This window comes from Cyanistes caeruleus, chromosome 8, assembly GCF_971803275.1.
Source record: "Cyanistes caeruleus chromosome 8, bCyaCae1.hap1.1, whole genome shotgun sequence".
In the NCBI taxonomy this organism is placed as follows: domain Eukaryota; kingdom Metazoa; phylum Chordata; class Aves; order Passeriformes; family Paridae; genus Cyanistes; species Cyanistes caeruleus.
The window spans coordinates 34,403,564-34,424,910 of NC_141708.1; the positions used below are offsets into that span (position 1 = coordinate 34,403,564).

Genomic DNA, 21,347 nt, shown 5'->3' on the forward strand with positions numbered 1-21,347 from the left:
ATTTCTCTTGATAAATCCTTTGGATAATAAAAACGTCAGTAGGATCCCTGGAAGAGAGAAATTACTTTTCCACCTTTCATCATTCATAGTTTATAATGCAAAGGCAACAAGTGAAATCATCTTCTTTTACATATCTGGACCTGTACACAAACTCAATCTGGCTTTCTTCGTATTCAGAACACTGGATGGCTTGTTCACAGACTGTACTCCAACACACAATGTTCAATTTTGGTGTTTCTCCAGAAGGCCACAACACTCTCCTTACACCAGCAGTCATGTTGGTGCTGTTGACATACATAAAAGTGACAAGGTGTTTGTGTCATCCAAGTTTAGGTGTTTAACAATCACCAGAATTAGAAGCTGACACTACAAAGTCACCAAAGCCTCGCAAGGGCAGAGAGGAGAAGCTGGGAATGAGGGCTCATCCTGGAGGTATCCAGGGATGACCAAAATGCTGGTGTACCCAATTCAGGAGCCACTCGATGCCACAGGAATGGATATAACTTGGGTCTATTTTTGCCCAAAAAAATTGGAAGCTTTTTAATTGAAATTTCTATTTCAACATTTGATTTTGGTAATTTTGATTAATTAAATAAGCTACGTGAATGCCATTCAGTACAGGAGCTACTACACTTCTGCACAATTCATCAGATTAGGAAATTAGGGACAGGGAGAAAGAAGTTCCCTAGGGAAAGTTAGTCCCAAGCAGTTAAACCTCAAGAGAAATATCAGGCTCAGCTTTCAGTTTCACAATTTAAACTAAAAAATAAAAGATAAGTAACAAGGGGGGAACTCTAAACTCTCCCTTGTGTTTGTGTGTGTATGTCTATTAAGGAGAAAGCTGGGAATGCTGGCTCCTTGAACAGTTTCCTGATCATAATTATTTATTAACAAAACTTTGTCATGTTCATCCAAAATTCTTTCAATGTGCAGAAGAAACACTAAGAGAGGGAGTAAAAATTGTCACTTGACTGAGTGATAAATATTCACATGCTTCCAGTGATCATGGCCTTGTTAGTCACTGCTACAGCACTAGGAAATCAGAAAACAGAATGGACTTTGGGGTTTGTGTACCATTAATCATGGGGATCAGGAGAATGCAGCACTTTTTCCCTAAAAATGGTGCTTATCTTTGATCTGCTGTGCAAAGCTTCCAAAAGAGTGAAGGAAGCATCTTGTTGGCCATAGCTGTGGAACTGTGAGCAGAACTGTGCTCAGACCAAATGTCTTGCTTGGACGGCAAGAGTTTTTCAAGCTTTATGGTGAGTTAGTTCAGTGTCTGTGGAGATGGGCAAGGACAGAAGGATTTTAATAGATTTTAATAATTTTAATAGGTAAAAGGAATAAAAAAAATCAGCAGTCCCAGGAAAGGACCGACAGGCAAGGTAGCAACTGATGAAACCAAGCTTAATGACCTTTGACTTAAAATGGGCTTCTTAAGCACAGAAAGGCATCCCAAGTGACTTATAATGCACATATTAGACACAATTACTAAGTGGAAGTGGTACTGTGGGAACCCAGAGCATTGTGAAACAAGAACAGGATTCAGCAAGCTCTGTAATGGAGTTAATCAGTCAACACTAGGAGCAGTCTGATGTAATGGGGATTATAAGACAGAAATTAGAGACAGGATATTTAGAAAGAAGCTGATCACAGGGATAGAAAGGACTGGAAGATATGAGGGGCAGATATCACATTTGAAAGCAAGATAGTACCAAACCAAATTGATGTAAAAGATGGTTTAAATGACATTCATGATGGATCAGGGTCAAAAAACTATTTTGATTATTTATCAAATCACCAAACCATGGGAATGATAAAGCATTACAGGTGTGCTGCATGAGGGCTCACTGAGGGAAAGAAAACTGGATGGTGGAGCAAGAGAAGAAAGGGGGAACTCATCTGAAGCACCAGGATATGGAAAGCCAAGTCCTCTTGGCTGAATACAGAAAGACCTGCCCGATTGTTTTTTAAGGTAACTCAGCTTTAATTTAACAAACCCACAATTCAGAGGAAGCTCATTTGGCCAACCCATCTAGAAATTTGTGTGAGAAATTAGCCATTTCTCAGTATCATCATGAATGCAGCGTCTTTTGTCACACAAGTGACAAAGACTGTGACAAAGCACAGGATGTGTGCCTCAAACCCCAGCTGGCAATTGAAGAGCTCTGCTACTGCTGACTGCTTTAGTCTGACTGTCCTGGGTTAGAAACAAGCCTTTGAGAGAAAGGTGTAGTGTATTTCCAAAGTGCTCGATGACCTCCTGCTCACGCTCCCTTCTACAGCTCTGCTTCTGTATGAGTAATGCTAGGTGTGACATTTACTCCCCTCTGGGAGAGTCACTCCTTTATCCCTCAAGTTCGGAGGTGTCTACATTTTTCCAAACTGTTTGGCACATCACTCCTAGGTTAATTTTACTGATGAATCACATTGCATGGTTTGGCATACACAGCTATCCTGGAAGTGTCATGAGGATTTAATGTTCTAAAAACAGGCTGTATGTCATAAGGTTTCCATGAAAACATTCTTTAACATAGGCATACAAAGCTTAAAAGTTGCATTTTATGCTGCTTTGTTTGAGGAGGCCAGACCTGCAACTAATCACAGAATTTTAGAAACTCTGAAATCCTGCAAGATTAATTAAGATTTTTCTTCCTAGCTGCCAAATGAAAGCATTTCTCTGTTTTAGGGCTCAAAGTCTAGAGCCAAACTTCTCTTACATTCAGCTGCAGTCAAGTCAATGGATTAAGATCTAGGATGAATTTGGCACAGGGGGTGAGCCTGTGCTTAATGTGAACCTGCCTTGCACGAGGAAGCTCTGGTTGCAATCCGTGGCAGGAATGAAATGTCAGTGGCAGAGCATTGCTCCTTCAGCCGTGCCACGAGGCTCAATGTCAGAACTCCCCCTGGAACTGACATTTCGCTGCTGCCACGTACCACGCTCTCAGGGCAAGGAAAAAACCCAATGTTAACAAGGAGAAGGTATGGCTGGACCAAAGGTTTCCATGAAGCTTCACGTTGGTTTTGATTTGTAAGCATTACAAAGAGACAACATTCCCACAACAAGCTCTTTTTTCCAACTTAATCCCAAAATACTTGAACATTATGATGAAAAAAGCGACTACAGAACACACAGTAAACACAGGAGTTAGTTCCTGAAGTTTTAAATCACTGATGCTGCAAATTCAGGACTAACTGAAGGAAAAAAAATAACAATTAACTCGATTCTGCTTCACGGTTTGAGTCTACTAAAGGAATATAATATTTGTATACTAATAAAGGCAATGTAAAAAATTGGCTTACACAGTGGTTTTAAATTTGCTTATAGGAAATTAAAATTAAATTGTGCCTCACAAAAGCATGTGATACAGACTTTGCACAAACACAACAGGTTAATTGGAAAAGTTGATCAGTAACACAATGACTTCGAACTTAATGGCAATGATATCACAGCATTCTGTGCAATGTGTTTTGCTCAATGTGCCACTTAGGTAAGAAAACACATTTAAATGGACACAAAAAGATGATATCACTGTACTATGCAAATTATTTTAATGTTCTGAAAAGATGCTGCTGAAAATGAAATCAAATCCTAGAACATGAGTACTCTCTTTAATGTTTATTCATATCTGCTAAGGCTAACACCCTAAAACAAGGCTACAATATAAGGAAGAGGCATGAGGTAGGTATATAAAAAGACATGAGTAAGTGCCATGACTCATGTCCCAAAGTACACAGTTGCCTACGTGAATTACACACCTAAAAGGCAACTTGTACATTCATGTACCAAATTTGTGCCTGTAGTCACACAACTGCATGAACCTTCTCTCCTGATAATGTGACCATTTTCAGTGGTCACCAACTGCACTTCTTGAGAATAAACCATATTGTAGATAGAATTTTTAAAAATTCTCCCCTCAGTATCACAGGAATCCTGTGTAATTCCCAAGTCTGGAACTCAAAAAGGCCTTAATAATTTGAAAAGGACATTTTTCAACTGACCCTGTAATGCACACTACCATACTTCTCCCTTGGGAGTGCTAAACATTTCCTCTGCTTGCTCCTGGCAGAGTTGTTCATCTATCCCAAGCACTGGAGGTTTGTGTTCTGGATGCCAACTACGAGCTATGGTGTCTGTACCTACAGGTGTGTAAGGACAGCACTGAACAGAAAAGAAAATGTGATACTCACTTCTGGGAAACCAGACCAAAAAAAAAGCCCCTTTGTATCCAAGTATTACTGGTAAAAATTCCAGATTTGGGCAAGCAATTATGGACAAAGTTTAAAACAGATGTAGCTGTTCCTTCTGTTTGAAGAGGTTTTGTTTTAGAGGATCTGACAGGACTGTGACAGAATGTGACCACTAGAAGTCAATCAGAAGGTAGAAAGATAATTATTTTTAAAGGAAATGTATTTTGAATGAAAATGCAAACCAATAGTTTCAAAATAAAGATAAAGATTAATAAATAAAAAATAATTACAGATTAGTATTTTCAAAATAAATGTTAGCATGGAACCATACTGTCTAATCTACTGGAAAATAATGGCAGTGGTACTGTGATCATGAAATCCTCAGAGGGAGAAGTAGTTTATTAATAATGATTTTAACACCAGTGATTTCACATTTTTAGAACTATTTTTAAGTGCTGCTTCCCACCTTGGGAAAGAAGTTAAAGAGGATGGTTACACCTTCCAGAGCAATAAGTGAATTTACACAGGTATACATTCCCTCTGTTCTTACACCTCCCTGCAGCCTCTGCTTTTGGCCACTGGCAGAGGAGCCTGCTGGCTTAGGTGGATCTGTAACCTGAGGCAGACCAGCCAGGGGGTTCTTCCTCAGTCTTCCACATGTGCCAGCTCACCTGGCATCTTGGATTTGTGCTGCTTTTGCGTGAGCACAGCTGGCTCTCCAATTTCCAAAGGTGCAGCCACGGGTTTGGTTGGTGGCCAGAACTCTGTCTGCATCCCAAACAAGTCCCACTGGGGTTTGAGGAGCAGCATGAATGGCTGCTGAAAGTTACCTGGAGGAAAGTGCAGAGTGAGCACTGACAGAAGGTAGCTCAGGGCATCTCTGGTGTGGATGAAATGCAGGGAATGCCCTGTGTGCTTTGAGGAAGCTGTGTTGGATGGGCACAAATAGGGCTTGGTCCTCTGCTTACCCACAGAATGGGCATTTAAGTGCTAGATCTGTACCCCTCATACCTCAGAGACCCCTTGAGGCTCCTTCCTCAATTCTCAGTTTTACTTCTGTTATATTCTGGGTTTCTGCTGATATGGACTCTTTAGAAATTGGGGTTTTTTTAATACATTAATTTGGGTTTTTTTCACACTTAATTTGTAGCACAAATTTGTTTAAAAGTTCTGCAATTGAGTGGTTAAACAAATTATTCATGTTTTTCTAAAATATCTGAGATGGAAATGTATTGAGGTACCTTATAGTGTAAGACGAGATATTAATTACTACAATTTCTCAGTTAAAAACCTATCCTTATCCTTTCCACAACAATCTTATTTTCTGTAGTATCAGTCAAATGTTGACAGGTTCTTTTAGCAAATTACCATAAAAAATGGATGAAACTTTTTCTTAAGTCAATTGAAGAAAGAATATTGCCAGTATGACAGCCCCCACCCTCACATGCAGAAGATGCATTAGCTGATCACATGTAATTAAGAAAGTCACATTAAGAAAATACAAATACTTTTGAGGCATTTTTTATCTATCTATCTATCTATCTATCTATCTATCTATCTATCTATCTATCTATCTATTTTCTTTCTTTCTTTCTTTGAAAAGTTACAGTGAAGATGAATGCACTGAAGTTAGGCTTTTCAAATTTAGCTATTTATCTATAAATACAGATATTTCTGAGTATTATTTCAAACATTTAACTCTGGATCTTTACACATAGCAATACATCTTCTTTATAAAGCCTAGATTTAATTTGGATCTTTAATTCTCCAGACCCACCTGCTTTTTGTGCTTCTATTCTGCAGTCCTGCTCTCCCCTCCTACCAGCTCAGAGTGAGCTGGTGCTCCCTGCCAGTGACACAGAGCTCTCTGTGAAGGAGCTGCTTTTCCTTTTGTGTGGATTCCTGCATTTTCCACTGAAACAACCCTTCGGAACCCTGAGGGACTTAGGAATGCCTGAGATCAGGGTGTGAAAGCTCTAGAGAGCCCAACAGATCCTTGGATGTGTAGCAGTGTTTAAAGAGGAGCATCGTGCAGAACAGCATTCCTGGTGCAGCTGCCTCACTGGCTCTTTCTGTAACAGATTCTCTTACCTTGTGAAACACTTCTCCCATCTTTTATAAAAAGCAGGTTGTGTTAAATATATGGCAAAGCAAAGACAAATTTCAGTCACATCCTGATTTCACATGAAATTAAGAAACACAACTTTGAGGGATATCTGTTAACTTAGGGCTGGGTGTTTTTCGCTGCACGTTAAGCCACTACACAGATCTGATTGTACCTCAAGAGAAATTCAGAGCTGTGTTACAAATTCAGAGCTCTTTTACTCTTTATTAAATATTATTAAAATCATCAATATTTTATTCCTATGACAGTTGATTCAACACTTGCCTGCAGTACTGTCAGAATCTTCAGGCTAAACCTACCAGTTTTATCATCAGAAAGACTCCAAACATGATCACCCTAGTTATCCACTTGTTCTCATTGAAAAACAATTTCTTTTTGCTTTGCAGGTGGTACTGTGAAGGGAAGGAGCTTGAAAACTCACCAGACATTCAAATTATCCAGACAGGGGATCGACACTCACTGATTATTGTTGAAGCTTTTGAGGAGGACACAGGGCGTTACTCGTGCTTTGCTTCCAACATCTATGGAACAGACTCCACTTCTGCAGAGATTTACATAGAAGGTAATGTTACAAGTGTTGCAAAAAATTGATGGTTGGAAGTGGTTAGACAGAATTAAGAAACAATTATGTATCTTGTTCGCTAACTGTGCTTTGAAAAAAAAAAAAAACATAGCAGGAGTCAACACTTTCCATCATTAAAAATATCATTTTTATTTTCCTGTAAAACACTCTTCAGACAAGGGACCACCCTTACATCTTACTGTGTTGCTTTCCAGAGATTTTATATATCTCACTGCAAGATCCAAGTCTAAAAATATTCAGATTCTGAAAACACCTTGTATTTTTGTCTGTGGAACTCTACAGAGGTGTAAGAAACTAAACTTTGTGTCTAATTCTTATTAATCCCTTTTCCCTACAGTCATTATTACAAACTGAATGTAGGACAGCTTCCTCTTAACTCATTCTTGGGATGTTTTAACCCCATATTTATTATTAAATAAATATGGCATCTATTTGATATTCTACTTGTCCAGTAGATGCTGTAAATCAAACAGAATATATATTTGCAGATTTAGGTGTCCTTTCTCCTTATTCTTTTTACTATACCTAGGAGGCCTAGGAGTGGTGTATTTATTACATTTCCTTTTAACACTTTCTTGGGTAAGATTTTATTGTGCTGTTTTCTTAAAATAAACTTAAAATAAACACATAGGATTTTTATTTCCTTTTTTCTCTCAGAGAAACATACTGAGAGCACCATCACTGAGCACAGTGGGACCATTCATAAATTAAAGCACTGCCCTAAAGATGAATTTTGTTCTGCTATTACTCTTCTTCCACGTCTCCAATTTGACAGTGGAAGGACAAATCCTTTTTTTAGTATCTGCACTGCCCCTGACATTAATGGGAGATGTCTGTGCTTGGCAGGGATTTACATGTTCTAGAGACAGGGGCCAAGGTCTGCTTTTACCCAACTCAGAGGATGCTGGATGGGAGCCACAGCTGATGGAGATGTTCACTGGCAGGAACTGCAGAGAAAATGCAAATTCAAGCAGAGTGAAGGCAGAATCAGAAGCGTAAAATGTCTCAGTAACTCTCAGCAGTTAATAAACAGAGCTAGTATCTTTATATCGTGGTACAAGAATAACAGCTATGATTCCAGGTCTCTCTTTTTCCTTTTCATCTGATATATCAGGTGTCTGAGAGAAGAAATCTCGTACTTGATTCACAACAAATATGGACTAAATGATTTGATTTAGTTTTTGACTAAATCAAAAACCATGGTGGCACTTGAAAGAGAACTTGAGGAGCATCCAGGTATATTCAATCCCACTTGGATGTTCTCCTTATTTCAATTGCACCTCCTCCCAAACCTGCCTTATCTCAACAGCAGTTCTGTGCCTTGCACCGTATGGAATGCTGGGTCACTTCCACTGCAATGGGATCTTTTGTCTGAACACAGATTTATAACACATATCCATAGAGTGCTCCACAGGAAATCTGAATAAAGCTTTGTGGCATTCAAAGAGAAACTCAAAAACCCCTCTGCTAAATGATTTATTTTAAATTCTTTCATAGGCATCTCTTCTTCTGACTCTGAAGGTGAAATCATCAGAGACGAAATGGATCAGTAAGTTTAAAATCAATTACATCCTCCATATTTCTTACAGTTAAAAACCCCACAAGTGCAGACATTTCAGTTTGCAGCTTCCAACACATTATCATTCTGTTTAGGATGAGTTTGGATTGGTTGGGTTGAATTTCGTTTGGCTGCTTGTTTATTTGCTTTACAAATAGCATGGAACAAACATTTGTTTACTTTTGTGTCCTCTAGATTAATAATTGAAATTTTAATATTAAATATTTATATAAGAAGGAAGATGTTACCATAAAGATTGAAATTCTAAAATTAATTTATTTAAACAAAAGCCATTTGACTAGATCCAGCTTAAATGCTGATTTAAGTGTTTGATTTGGACGAAGAACATAGCACAATTTCTCACAGGAAAATACACAAGGTTTTTTGGCAGAATATAGGTAGAGACTGATTATTTAGATTTAAGATTAAGAAATTAATAGACATGCACTAGAGTGAACTGAAATGATGCTATAAAAGACTACTTAATTATAAAAATACGTGAGATGCAATCTAAAATCTGGGAAATGTTTATTTATTCATTTATTTATTTTTCCTAAATGAAGTCCATCCCCTGATGGTTTAGAACCTGATCCAATGCTGTTAAAATTCTTTCAGAATCAAAGTCCTTTTATTAGCTAGAAAGGGAGTCAGACTGATTGAAAACTAAATTAATCAGTCTTTTATTTTGAGCTCCTTTGTATGCACAGATTCCACATCAAAAGCAACCACTGCTTGATAAAAGAGGCCATAACCAGACTTGTGCACCCTGTTGGTTATTTCCATCTCTAAGGAGAATTGCACTCATCACAAATGCCAGTTTTTAAATGCAAAGAGGAGACATTTGCAGTGTATTTGACTGAAGGCCTCTGGCTGACAGCAAATCCTGTCGTACGCGATTTAAACTTCAAAGTCACAAAGTACTCCAGGTGGAATTGGTTTCTGGACTTTGATAAATGTTAGGGGTTAAATCTCAAGCCTGGGATGTACTGCTAATTGGTCTGGGATGAATGCTGGGGTTTTCCACTCTATCTCAGACTTGTCCAAATGGCACAGGCATTTTTTATTTTTCACACTCATCTCATTAGGGTTGACCATGATCCTGGATCACTTGAAGGCATCCCTAAATCACTTACCTCATCAAGCTGTAATTTTTTTCTCAGAATGCTGCTCTGACATCATAGTAGGATGTCCTCAAATGATCACATTTTGAAAGACCAGGTTTGGGTATAAGGAGAGTGTCTTCATTTTTGCTTAGCTTCCAACTGTCATCACAGGAATCTGAACACCTGTAACTAAAGGGGGTTAATATGAGAACAGCTGCTAAAAGATGTTCAAAAGAGCAGTCAGTGATCACAACATTTGTATCTTCACTCTGAGCAAAGCTTCCCCTGTTTTGAAGGCCAGCTTTACTGGGGTGACCTCAAGCTGAATAAAAAGATCAGCTCTTCACTGTCTGCATTATTTCACCTAGCAATAAAATTAAAAAGTGTCAAGTCTTGTATTTCCATATATGAGCAACCACAAAGTGAAGAGCTGTCAATCTGTACATTAGCAAAATTGATGATCTGTTGGTCAGAAAGCATGTCTCTCTTTTATTTTTCAGCAATTAATTACTGAATTTATATCCAAGCAATGTGTGGTATTTTCATTACCTTCATTGCCCAGTTCTTCACAAATTAAAAACTAGCAGTGTCCCTCTGTGAAACCAGCATTTCCTTCTCAAGCTGCTCTGAGCTGCTGACAGCCACAACTGGGTGAATCCAGGATATTGATTGCATTTGGCATAGCTGAACCAAGAATGAGATCTTTGAGTGGCCAGATATGCAGGCTGAGTTAAAAAATGCAGCTTTACCTAGGAGTAATTTAGGAGTAACCAGTTCAGAGCAGGAGGAAATCAGCCCCAGGAGTGAGGCTGGGGTTGACATCTAACTGAGACAGACGTAACTTGGGGACACACACACAGCTCTAACTTGTTCTTGGGTAATATTTCACAGCAAACCAAAGCCAGCCAACACCTCTGTGAATGCAGCAGCTCCTGCTGTCAGAACTGCAACCAAGCATCAGGAGAGCGCCAGGGCACCATCAGCTGTGGCTCAGCCTGGGTCTGTCCCTGTCCAGACTGTGTCAACACCACTTAACCAGGTAAGGGGGGACACCATGGTGAATTCCAAGGACTAAAAACAAGCTCTTCATAAAGTGCTTCTTCTACAGTTTGTGACTGAGAACCCCAAATTTTCTAGCATTTGCTTTGCTGTTGAAGTTCAGCTTTGAGCTTGGCAGCCATACAGTCCACAGACGAGTTAACCTGGAGCTGCTGGCCAAGGGCAGGGCACCTTCCTCCCCCAGGAGGAGCAGGAGGCTCAGCCAGCACTGGGAATCTGTGCATTCCAGAAGCTCCATGGGATCCAGGTGCACTCCAGCAGCTCCATGGGATCCAGGTGCACTCCAGCAGCTCCATGGGATCCAGGTGCACTCCAGCAGCTCCATGGGATCCAGGTGCACTCCAGCAGCTCCATGGGATCCAGCTGCACTCCAGCAGCTCCATGGGATCCAGGTGCACTCCAGCAGCTCCATGGGATCCAGCTGCACTCCAGCAGCTCCACGGGACCCAGCTGCACCCCAGCAGCTCCATGGGATCCAGCTGCACTCCAGCAGCTCCATGGGACCCAGCTGCACCCCAGCAGCTCCATGGGACCCAGCTGCACTCCAGCAGCTCAGCGGCTGGAAGGGCACCACCGGGATGTGGAGTCACCTTTGTGGCCTCTCCTCGTCGCAGACTGGCTCATGCACTTTCCAGCCTTGCATGTTTTCCTCTCCCTCGATACAGAACCCACTTGAAACCTTTTCCTTTCAATGAAACTTATTTTAAGCTGAGTCATTTCACTACTATACTTAATTTATATGTAGATAAACTTGTTTGCCACATAACATTTTACTATGCACATCCAAGGGTTTCTAATTAATGTCACCATAAATTTGGAGTTGTTTTTGTTGCATATTCACAGCTGTGAATTCTTTCCTGATAAGAAAGAGGAGCCATACTTAGTTAAAACTGCAAAGTTCACGAGTTTCTGAGTTTCTCTCTTTACAGTGCCTTTTCAAAGTTTATAGCCCAGAATTATTGCACCATCTACTTCATTTCCTGAGATACTGAATCATTAATTCTGCTGTTCTGGGACAACTCCTACCACACTAAAATAATAAAAGCTACATTAAATACTCAACCTACATAAAATTTTCCAGGAAGAAAACAATTCCATTCTGCTTTCATTGAGTAGAATCAACAAGTTGATATCCCACCTCTGTAAAAGGTTTGGTTTTGGTAAAGGAGAATTGTAGTAGCAGTCACACATGTGACTTAACATTTCCTTATCAACATCAATAACTATTTTGTAAGTAAGAATTTTTAAAACAAGACTATGACCAAGCAGACAACATATATTTGAAGACTGAAGAAAAGATGTTACAATACACTGTGCTAAAGCTTTTCTTGCCATAATTAACTGAGTAGGGCAATAAAAGTAATTAACAGCATTTTTGTTGTTATTCCATCCAGGAGGATCAGTTGTCCACAACAGAATTTCTGTTCACTGCATTAGGTGTTTTGCTTTAGACTTCATCCACCAAAATCTCTTTTATGCTGTTCCAAAAGCACATTTCTCTTGTATATGAATAAAATAATGTCTGTACACCTAAACATCATCTTGTGATGTTTTTTAATCCACAGGCTCAAAGCCCCACTAACTATTTGCAAGGACTGGATGGAAGACCTATAATTGCTGCTCCTGTATTTACAAAGGTAATTTCTACTATGATATATTTGCAAAGCAGAGGTCAGATAATTGTAAAAAAGAGAGAATTAAAAATTAGCTCTCAAAAAAAAAAGAAAAAAAACCTTTTCCTAAGCCATTCAAGGGTTTAAGTGGCTTTATTATTAAAACTTACTGAAATCAGTACTACATCCAGACCATTAAGACATTTACTGACTGTCTATTCATTTTCTCTATTAGATGTTACAGGATATTTCAGCTTCTGAGGGGCAGCTTGTTGTTTTTGAATGTCGGGTGAAAGGAGCTCCTTCCCCAAAGGTTGAATGGTATAGAGAAGGAACACTGATAGAAGACTCTCCAGATTTTAGGATATTACAGAAAAGTATGTTTCTTGTGTGAAAATATTGTGTCTAATAAAATATAGGCAAGCAACAAAATTGCTAACATAGCAGCACTGTGAATTTCTTACTACAACTGTAATTTTGATTTTCAAATGCAGTCAGAACATCTGCAATTTTCTCTAAGTTGCTGAAACGCTAAAATTGTGACAATTCAACAGAAATTCCTTAAATACCACACTAAACTAAACCTAAGTGAAACAATGGTTCATCATATCTTGATTTCATGTGGGTCAGAGTTTCAGAAATTGTCTTCAAGACAAAATAGAATTGTGCCAATACTGGAGAATTTATTTCCTATTCCTTCCCAAGTTCCAAACAGTGTTCATATTGTTCATTGGCTTTGACATGCCATTGAGTGAAAGGCCTGGCTGTCTTCACCTCCCCTTAAACAGAAAATTGGATCAAAAAGAGTATTTCATCATATTTAGAAGGTCAAACTTTATATTTAGTGCTTAAGGAAAAAGAAATATTGGCAAAAATAACTGTATTCAATCTAATAATTCTCCTCTTCTTCCCTTTAGAACCACGATCTATGGCTGAACCAGGTGAGGATCATCAAAGGCTCATCATTTTTCCATTACATAAATGTGGTGGTTTAACCTCAGAAAACATTAAATATTAAAACTTCATTATTTAATTAACATAATTTCTTATTTTCCCCACGTTCTATAGCTACTAGTGACATACCTTTCACTGCAGACTGTACCACAAACATGTAATTTGAATTAATTCAGTCTCTTTTGAAGAAAAGTTTCCATTCTACTTGGACCCACTTTTAACTCAGGATCTAAATGAGCTAAAGATTAATAAAATTAATGTATGAGGGTCCCCTGTACATCTGAGGTCCTGAAGTACATGAGATGAGGTAGACCTGAGCTATTTTTATCTAGTTTACCAGTTAGGGAACATTGCATCAGACGTTTAGCCATGTCAGCCATTCCCTGTGCTCCCTACCAGCGTAATGTGAGAGTACCACATCAGGTGTTCCATCCCTGATATCAGCAAATCCTAAAAATGTGGCTGTATCTGCTGATATCAAGGATCAGGGCAGAATGTGGACTGCTTCACATGGTTGGAGCAGAGGAGACACAAAGCTTTGATTATTTCTCCATGAGTTTCACTCTCCTTGCTATGTGTTTTGCCACTAAAAATACGAAGCCGCCCCTCTCAAGATGGAAAATTACCAAAGGAGTATCAATCCTTATGAAATAAAAAGTTTTTTTTTCTCAAAAAAACCTTCTGTATTTACCCCAAAAAGTCTCTCTAAAGAAAGTGCCTCTGTGTGAGATTCAGGACTGAAAAAATGGAGCTTGTACCAGAAGGCACCGCCACTGTTCTGTTAGTGTGCAGTGGCATCACTGCTGAGTAATGTGAAGCAGTTTTTAGGGGATAATCAGTTGGGTGCAGTTGTCACAGCCTCATCACCTGCTGCTCATTCAGAAGGAATCTGGATTTCCATGCATGCAGTGGTTGGCAGATCCCAGCATGATAAACTAGATACTATAAAGCCTTCAACTGGTTGTTATCATCCTACTATAATAAACTATTATTCTCCTATAGTTATAGCAAACAATCACTTTGTTTGCTCAGGTTTTCCTTGGTGATGACATGAAACAGTCATATTTAACTGTGTTATAGCCTTCTGCAAAAGTACTCCCAGAATATTTATCCTGGAGGGTTTTAGGAAAGTTTATTGTTGGAAAATAGTCTCTGAGTAGGTGAAGAAATGTTATCAGCCCACATTTTAATTCACTTTAGATGTTACTGTCCCTCCTCCTCCCAGCTACACAGCCAAACCAAAAGACTTCAAATCCCACCACAATAGGTATTTATTAGCTGGCACTGCTGCCCAGACCTGACAGGCAGGAATGTCATAAACCCAGACTGACTTTTCTAGATGGAATATCATTTTTCCTAGTACAATTTTGCTACCGTATTTTTGGTGCCCATTGGGTATCTTCACAAAGAAGTCAAAAGACAACTTTCTGTAAGCACAATCCCCTCTATCTGCAAATCTGCACTGCTATTTTTGAGAACAACAGTCTATATGCATGTATTTTACATTTCTCCCCCTTACAGAGTGACTCCACTTGAATTTCTCCCAGTCAATTAAAATTAATCTTTCAATCTGCAGAGATAAAAATACCTATATTTTAGTGAGCTGCGAGCAGGGAGTACACCGTATATTTTTCCAAATTAAATTTTAAGATCTTTTAAGTCTGTACTTTGTGTGTTGGGAAAACATTTTCTAATGTTTTCCACACACTGCTGACACCTGTTCTTTGCTTTCATTGGGCATGCTGGAGCACAGAGGGTACCAGTTGCTGCAGACAATGCTGATAACAGCTGCTGCACACAAAGGCTGCCAAAATTGATAATACTGATGGAACTAGAAACAAACTGAGCAAGGTGGAAGACCTTAAGGAAATCTCCCCAAAAGGCAGTCAGGGTTTTGTGTGTTCACTGCATGTTCACTTCAAGTACTAATCCTGATTTTTTTTGCAGAGGAGATTTGTACTCTGGTGATTGCTGAAGTATTTTCAGAAGATTCGGGCAGTTTCACCTGCACTGCGAGCAATAAATATGGCACAGTGTCCAGTATAGCTCGTCTGACTGTCAAAGGTAAGAGTTACTCTGAGTCCTTTGCTCCCTAGCAAATGGAAGCAGAGCAGGTACAGAGCATTTATGCTGTGTACTGTTGACTCCAATGCAGCTCAAGTTCTGGCAATGTTTTTCATAACTAAAAAGTGTGAGAATTCTCTGGGGGGAAAAACCAGAAAGTTTGTATTTCAAAGATGTAGTGGGATAATTTCTGGGGACGTGGCTGTAGATCACTGATTGATTCTCCAAGATTTCCCTTTACAACATTCCTTTTCCAAGGGAATTTGTTCCGAAACAAACAAGGTCTAACAACTCAGTGCAACAGCTGGAAAGACATTAGAGTGAGTTTTTCGAACTGTAACTCCTGTGATTTCATTTCACTATGATTTCTGGCATTTACACATCCCATAGGTCTCACCTTTCCTCTTTCAGCACCTGAGGACAGCAGTAATGCTGCTGCCCTTCACACCACGAGCTCTATCGACTTTGTCGCCACTGAGCACCAGCCTCCCCCACAAACTCCTGCCAGCCAGGGAGCAAATCAAACACCCAAACCTAAACTGGAAGGGGTTCTTGTCAACCACAACGAGCCCAGGTCGAGTTCCAAGGCAGGGCTCCGTGTCCACTTCAAGCTGCCTGAAGATGAAAAAGGAAGTGAGTCGTCCTCAGAGGATGGACCTGGCGCCACAAACCAAATCAGACCCAACCATTTCCCAGAGAAGATAAATGGACAGCCAATGAAAATAGCAGAGCCAACATCACCATCCAAGGAACCTCCCCCAGTACTGGCTAAGCCAAAGCTGTAAGTAAACAAAAGTCTAATTCTCAGGAGCATCACTGGTAGTATTTAGTATTTATTGACCATGACACTATTGCACTGGAGCAAAAACTCAAATGCAGAATAAAAAGATTTCATGGCACTGGCCCAATTAACCATAATCTTAGAAAACAAATTCTCCAGCACTAGATTATTTTTTCTGTATATCCCTGCAAGGAAAAGTGATCTCCAATTGAAAAAGGAAAATATTTTCCCTTGGAAATGTTATTAATTCCACAGCATTTTCTGCTGCAATCAAAAGGTGGAGAACACTGATCTTATGCAGGCAAAATAAAAGCAGGTTCTTCAAACATATCTCACTCAATTCTGGGTATGAAATATTGCCCAAATCAGACAAATTCAATCTTACACACAGTACAGACTGGCAGCCAGCGAGAAACTGTCGTCCCAAAGGCCGTGCCTCATGACTTGTACGTCCCACAAACGTCATCTCCTCCTAAAACAGATAAAATACTTGGAAATGCCTGATAATGTGAAACCACTTGAACTAAAAAGCACCTGATTGGTGCACTGGGAGCTGAAGGGGAAATGAGAAGAAGTAATGTCGTTTTCTTAGAGGACAATTGATGGAATTCACACTGCAGTTTATTAAGAGAAGTATTTTCAGCATTTTTTTTCAACCTCCCACATATAGCCTAACAAAAAGCACACAAACATCTTCATTTCATTTCTCAAATAAGCAGAAGTTTTACCTAAGGGCTCAGGAAGGACTTTATCAAGTAATTCACTGGTACTCTTAAGCAAGGATGTAATTTCATAGCATAAGCATTACAAGAAGACAGAACTTGTATTCCTGGTAGCAGAGGAAGAACTTGGAGCACAGGGTTTTAATTTGTGAAGCTCACATTCACAGCCCTACATACTTCCTGAGCTATAGAGAGTTTAAAACAGGAGGCAGAAGCTGTATTTAAGTACCCAATACTTGCAAAAAGCAGAATTTCTCTCAGCTCCCCTTCCCAAAAAAGCTGTGTTACAAAGGATTGTTTTATTATGCAGATGTGTATGTGAAGGGCACAAAATCAGGCCCACACAGCTACTAACTCTCTATATTCTGCTTTATGAAAGCTTGAAATTGCTATCTTTATCTGCCTTTAATGGGGTTTTTGTTTAGTACATTGTAGAAACAAAGACTTTTAACTACTACCAAATTATGTTGAATATGTATTTGCTTTGTCAGGAGCAGTTGTGATTGGTCTCTACATCTACATTTTCCACTTGTTATCAGTAGTTATTTAATGGTCCACAGTTTATTACACAATCATTTTCCATATCCTCTATGTCTTTTCTGGCTTTGGAAGTGAAAAAGCTCTCCTGCTTTTCCTGTGCTGTATTTCCATAGACATAATAACAAAATAAACTGCTTCACAAGACAAAATTATTTTCCTTAATTGCCCTGAAAAACTATCCAGTAGATAACATCTAGAAAATTAACAACTGCATGGAATGCAAGTCCTCTCTGAATTATCCTCTCCTGCATGTCAAAACCACCTAAACTACGTTGGTAATATCTCCTATGGTGGATTAGTACAAATCTTTATCAGTCAAAGTGCTGGTTTCAGAACTTCAGCAGGAGGTAAATAATGCAATCTGGTTTACAATCACTCATTTAAATTATGATACACCAAATCTCACTCTTAGTAATACAAGCAAAGAGGTACATAATTGACTTTGACAATGCTACCCCTTAAATATCTCTGAGTAAGATTTATATTTATATTTCACATGCTAAAATGTAAGAATTATCTTCAGTCAAATAATTTGCAGACAAAAAGCTTTGGTGCCTCTGGCAAAGAAGGGGAGATGAAGGAAAAGGTTGTTTTAGTAGCAAACTAATATGCTCTTCTCATAATGTTAGAGAATGTCATGTAGCAGTTTCCTGTCTCTTAGTGTATCACAGGATATAGAATTTTTCTCTCTGCATTCATACATGGAAACACAGCAACTGCTTCATTCGGGGCTCATAACCAATTCTGTTCATCTTTATTTTCTGTGCAGCGATCAGAGCCAGTTAAAACAGCTCCACAACCAGGTCTTGCTCGAACAACAGCAGGTGCAGCAGGCATCTCTAAGAGAGTGGTCATTCAACAGCACTTTGGTGAATTCTGCTACTTCCCTCTACCAGCAGTCCACCTCAACCCTGTACAAGCAAAGCTCATCCTCTGCCTCGCCATCCTTTGGCTACGGCCGCCCCAAGCAGTTCCTGGCACCGCAAACACCGCCAGCCAGCCCCTCTGCCAGCTCCTCCAGCACATTCAGCAGCATCCCTCAGGCGGCTCAGAGAACAAACCACATAGAAAACTTCATAGCAAATTCTCCAGCAGCCCCGTCCAGGCCATCAGGAGGCTTTACAAGCAAAAGCGAACAGTCTCTACCAAGCCCCAAAGAAGCAGCGGTGCCTCCATTAGTGTTTTCTGCTTGCAGCGTAAAACAGTTCCAGCCACAGACTGTGACCCCCGCTCCCCTCTCCCCAACCGCACGCATCCAGAATCCAGTCGCTTTCCTTAGTGCTGTTCTTCCTTCACTTCCCACCACGCCATCCACCAACGCCATGGGACTGCCCAGAAGCACACCAGCCACGTAAGTAGCAGAAACCACACGCACAAAAGCAGGTGGAAAGCAGGTTGTCTTTTCTCAAAGGAAACCAGGATGTGTTTCTGTTCAGGTGGTCAGTGGGGGAGTCCCTGAAAGGCAAGTCTCTTGTAAAATAGAGAAGTGACTTATATATTCTAGTCATTTAATCTAATCTTTACATCCAATAAAGAAGGGATAACACCTTCTGTAATAAGACAGAATTCAAGATAGAGAAATGGGATCCTACAAACAGATAAACAAGAATGTGGGGGCTCAGACATTCATAAGACTCCACCAGTGTGAGAAAATTGATTTCATGAGCTTGCAGGAAAAGTCACTCTATTTATACCAGGTATAAAAACATTCATACCTACTGTAAGCAACAAATAAAGTTTTAAAGGTACCTTATACTGCAAGCTGTTTTATTTTTCAGTCCAGGTGAATCTAAGAAATAATTTATGTAAAGGTCTTTTTCTGATTGCAGTACTTTCTACATTTGAAGTTCCCCAGATAATTTCAGGAGAGTTAATGGTTTGCACATAAATACTTTAATTAACAGCTAGCATGATTTCTATGACAAAATAGCTACCAAGATACAAGCAAATAAAGATGATGAGGTACTGGAAAGTTGGTGGCCTTAAGAGCCTCTACAGGTGGAGTTGAAGCAAATTTCCCTTTTGTGGACTATGTGAACTCTGTGTTAGCATGGCTAGCGCCTGTTCTTTGGTACAACTATTTACCCACAGAACTCCAAATCCTGCACAAAGTAAGGAATATTTTCCCCTTTTATCAGTGGTACAGTTCAAGGTAGTGATAGTCACCAGCAAGTCACAATCTCCTGACTATCCTGCTGATACTACATCAACCAATCTGCTATTACAACACAAAAATGTGTCCCTGTGTCTGTCTTTTACTATTTTCAAACCTTACTAAAATTAAATGGACCACACCTATAATATAAAAACAAAAAATAACTGTTGATGTTAGGTGTCATAAAAGGACGAGAGAAATTAAAGAAGTAAAGTTCCTGGAAAGAGTAAATGATCAATGAAGATGTGAGATAAAGATCAATGAGAACTTGTATTAACATTTAAATTACTGCCTGATACCAGTCAAATGTACACATTGTACACCGAAGGTAACACCTACACTCACTTCTTTAGCATTTCCTAATAAATACCATATCATTATTGATATCATTATTGCAGGATAAATATATATGGAACTTAGATGCTTACTGTAGCATTACAACCCTTGTTTTCTTTAAGATGTGTGTTTTTAATTTCTACTGCATGGGAATGGGATGCCCCATTATTATAGTACCAAAATTAATTATATGACATTACCAATAATAATATGATAGTCCCAAAAATAAAAAGTACCATATTCTGTATTGTGCTTTGGCTTCTATGTAAATAAATAATAGGTTCCACCATATCATATCATATCATATCATATCATATCATATCATATCATATCATATCATATCATATCATATCATACCATATCATATCTGTGATAAAATATATATGTGCTGGTTGCTGCATGTTAGTATCAGAATTTTTTTTTAATAGCCCAACCCAGGGATTAACAAAGAAAAACCTGAAGCCTCTGCCATTAGCAACAGAAGATTCTATTCGGGAAAACAAAGTTGCACTTGTGAAGGACCTGGAAAGAAAACTGCATTTCAGAGAGGATGCTAATCAACAAAGTGGTCAGCAGGTAAGAAAACTGAGACTTATTAAAATAAATTTCACTCATGAACAAGGTGTATATGATGATGTGGGAAAATAGGTGTTTGTGTGGGTGAGCTGCTACACTGCTTCGGAATAGGAAACTGGAGCTTTAAACAGAAACCATGAGGGATGCAGCTGTAGAAAATTTACTATGTGACTGAACAGCATTTTTCATTTCTGGTCATCTCAAAGGCTGGTGTGAATGTAAAATGTCTTTATTTTCATGGAAGCTTCTGGAAATTCACTTTTATTTTATTGCTTTTCAAGACACTCAATTCATTGTACGTTCACGTTTGTACATTCTATGTTTTGAAACAAAGAGTAAAATAACAAAACAGATTAGGATAAGGTTTTTGTTTTTCTTTTGGTTGAATTAAAATGGGCTTTCAATTTTTTAGCATTAAACCTATTTTTCCAAATTTCCAAACTTATATGAATTGACAGGGACTTCTCGGAGAACTTTATTGCAAGAATTTAGCAAAATAAAAAACCTTTTACAAAGTTCAAGGAACAAAATATCAGTTCACTCTTAACTGAAATCAATAAATACACTGGATCTGTGCACTGTCTATGAAACTAAAGAAGAAATAAAAAGTGACACAGAATTCAGAGGTGGAAATGACTGTAAATCAGGTTCAACCCCCTCAAAAAACAGTAGGACTATTAGATAGCTGCTCTGCCTGCAGGTGATTATTCCTCTCTCACCTTGGCCATGGAGCCCTCCATAGCTGTCCCACAGCTCAGGATTAGAGCAGCAAATCAGGGTTTGGCCTCATCTGTTGTCAACCAAAGAACCTTTCCCAACATCCACCAGCCCCTCTGACAAAGAACGTCCACAGAGAAGCAAAACGCCACCGAGGCTCGGGAGCAAAGTCCCCTCTGAGGACAACTGCAGTGTAATCCCTGGGGGTTTTTAATTTTGCTGCTGACCTTTCTTTCTGGCAGACAACACTGCCAAAGCACTTTGAGTAAA

At 39.2% G+C, this 21,347-nt stretch overlaps 2 protein-coding genes across 12 annotated transcripts in view; one reads left to right on the forward strand and one right to left on the reverse strand.

Moving 5' to 3' along the window:
* Nucleotides 1-21,347, reverse strand: part of HERC4 (HECT and RLD domain containing E3 ubiquitin protein ligase 4) — a 98,136-nt gene that overhangs the window by 58,787 nt on the left and 18,002 nt on the right. For 2 of the 6 annotated variants that reach the window (XM_086900062.1, XM_086900069.1), the window contains 3 exons: nucleotides 9,591-9,749; nucleotides 7,794-7,846; nucleotides 6,777-6,857 (listed from right to left, as the gene is read on the reverse strand). The gene's annotated coding sequence lies outside the window, so the exon portion shown is untranslated. Of the gene's footprint in view, nucleotides 1-6,737; nucleotides 6,858-7,788; nucleotides 7,847-9,590; nucleotides 9,750-21,347 lie in introns of those variants that run through there. The other 4 variants (XM_086900061.1, XM_086900063.1, XM_086900060.1 and 1 more) reach the window with 3 other exon arrangements.
* The window catches only part of MYPN (myopalladin), a 68,200-nt gene that overhangs the window by 28,768 nt on the left and 18,085 nt on the right, over nucleotides 1-21,347 (forward strand). For all 6 annotated transcript variants that reach the window (XM_086900055.1, XM_086900054.1, XM_086900057.1 and 3 more), the window contains 10 exons: nucleotides 6,703-6,878; nucleotides 8,397-8,448; nucleotides 10,452-10,599; nucleotides 12,185-12,256; nucleotides 12,468-12,609; nucleotides 13,150-13,173; nucleotides 15,134-15,250; nucleotides 15,662-16,031; nucleotides 18,063-18,644; nucleotides 20,213-20,360. In XM_086900055.1, the coding sequence (XP_086756181.1) occupies nucleotides 6,703-6,878; nucleotides 8,397-8,448; nucleotides 10,452-10,599; nucleotides 12,185-12,256; nucleotides 12,468-12,609; nucleotides 13,150-13,173; nucleotides 15,134-15,250; nucleotides 15,662-16,031; nucleotides 18,063-18,644; nucleotides 20,213-20,360 (1,831 nt within the window). The remainder of the gene's footprint in view (nucleotides 1-6,702; nucleotides 6,879-8,396; nucleotides 8,449-10,451; nucleotides 10,600-12,184; nucleotides 12,257-12,467; nucleotides 12,610-13,149; nucleotides 13,174-15,133; nucleotides 15,251-15,661; nucleotides 16,032-18,062; nucleotides 18,645-20,212; nucleotides 20,361-21,347) is intronic.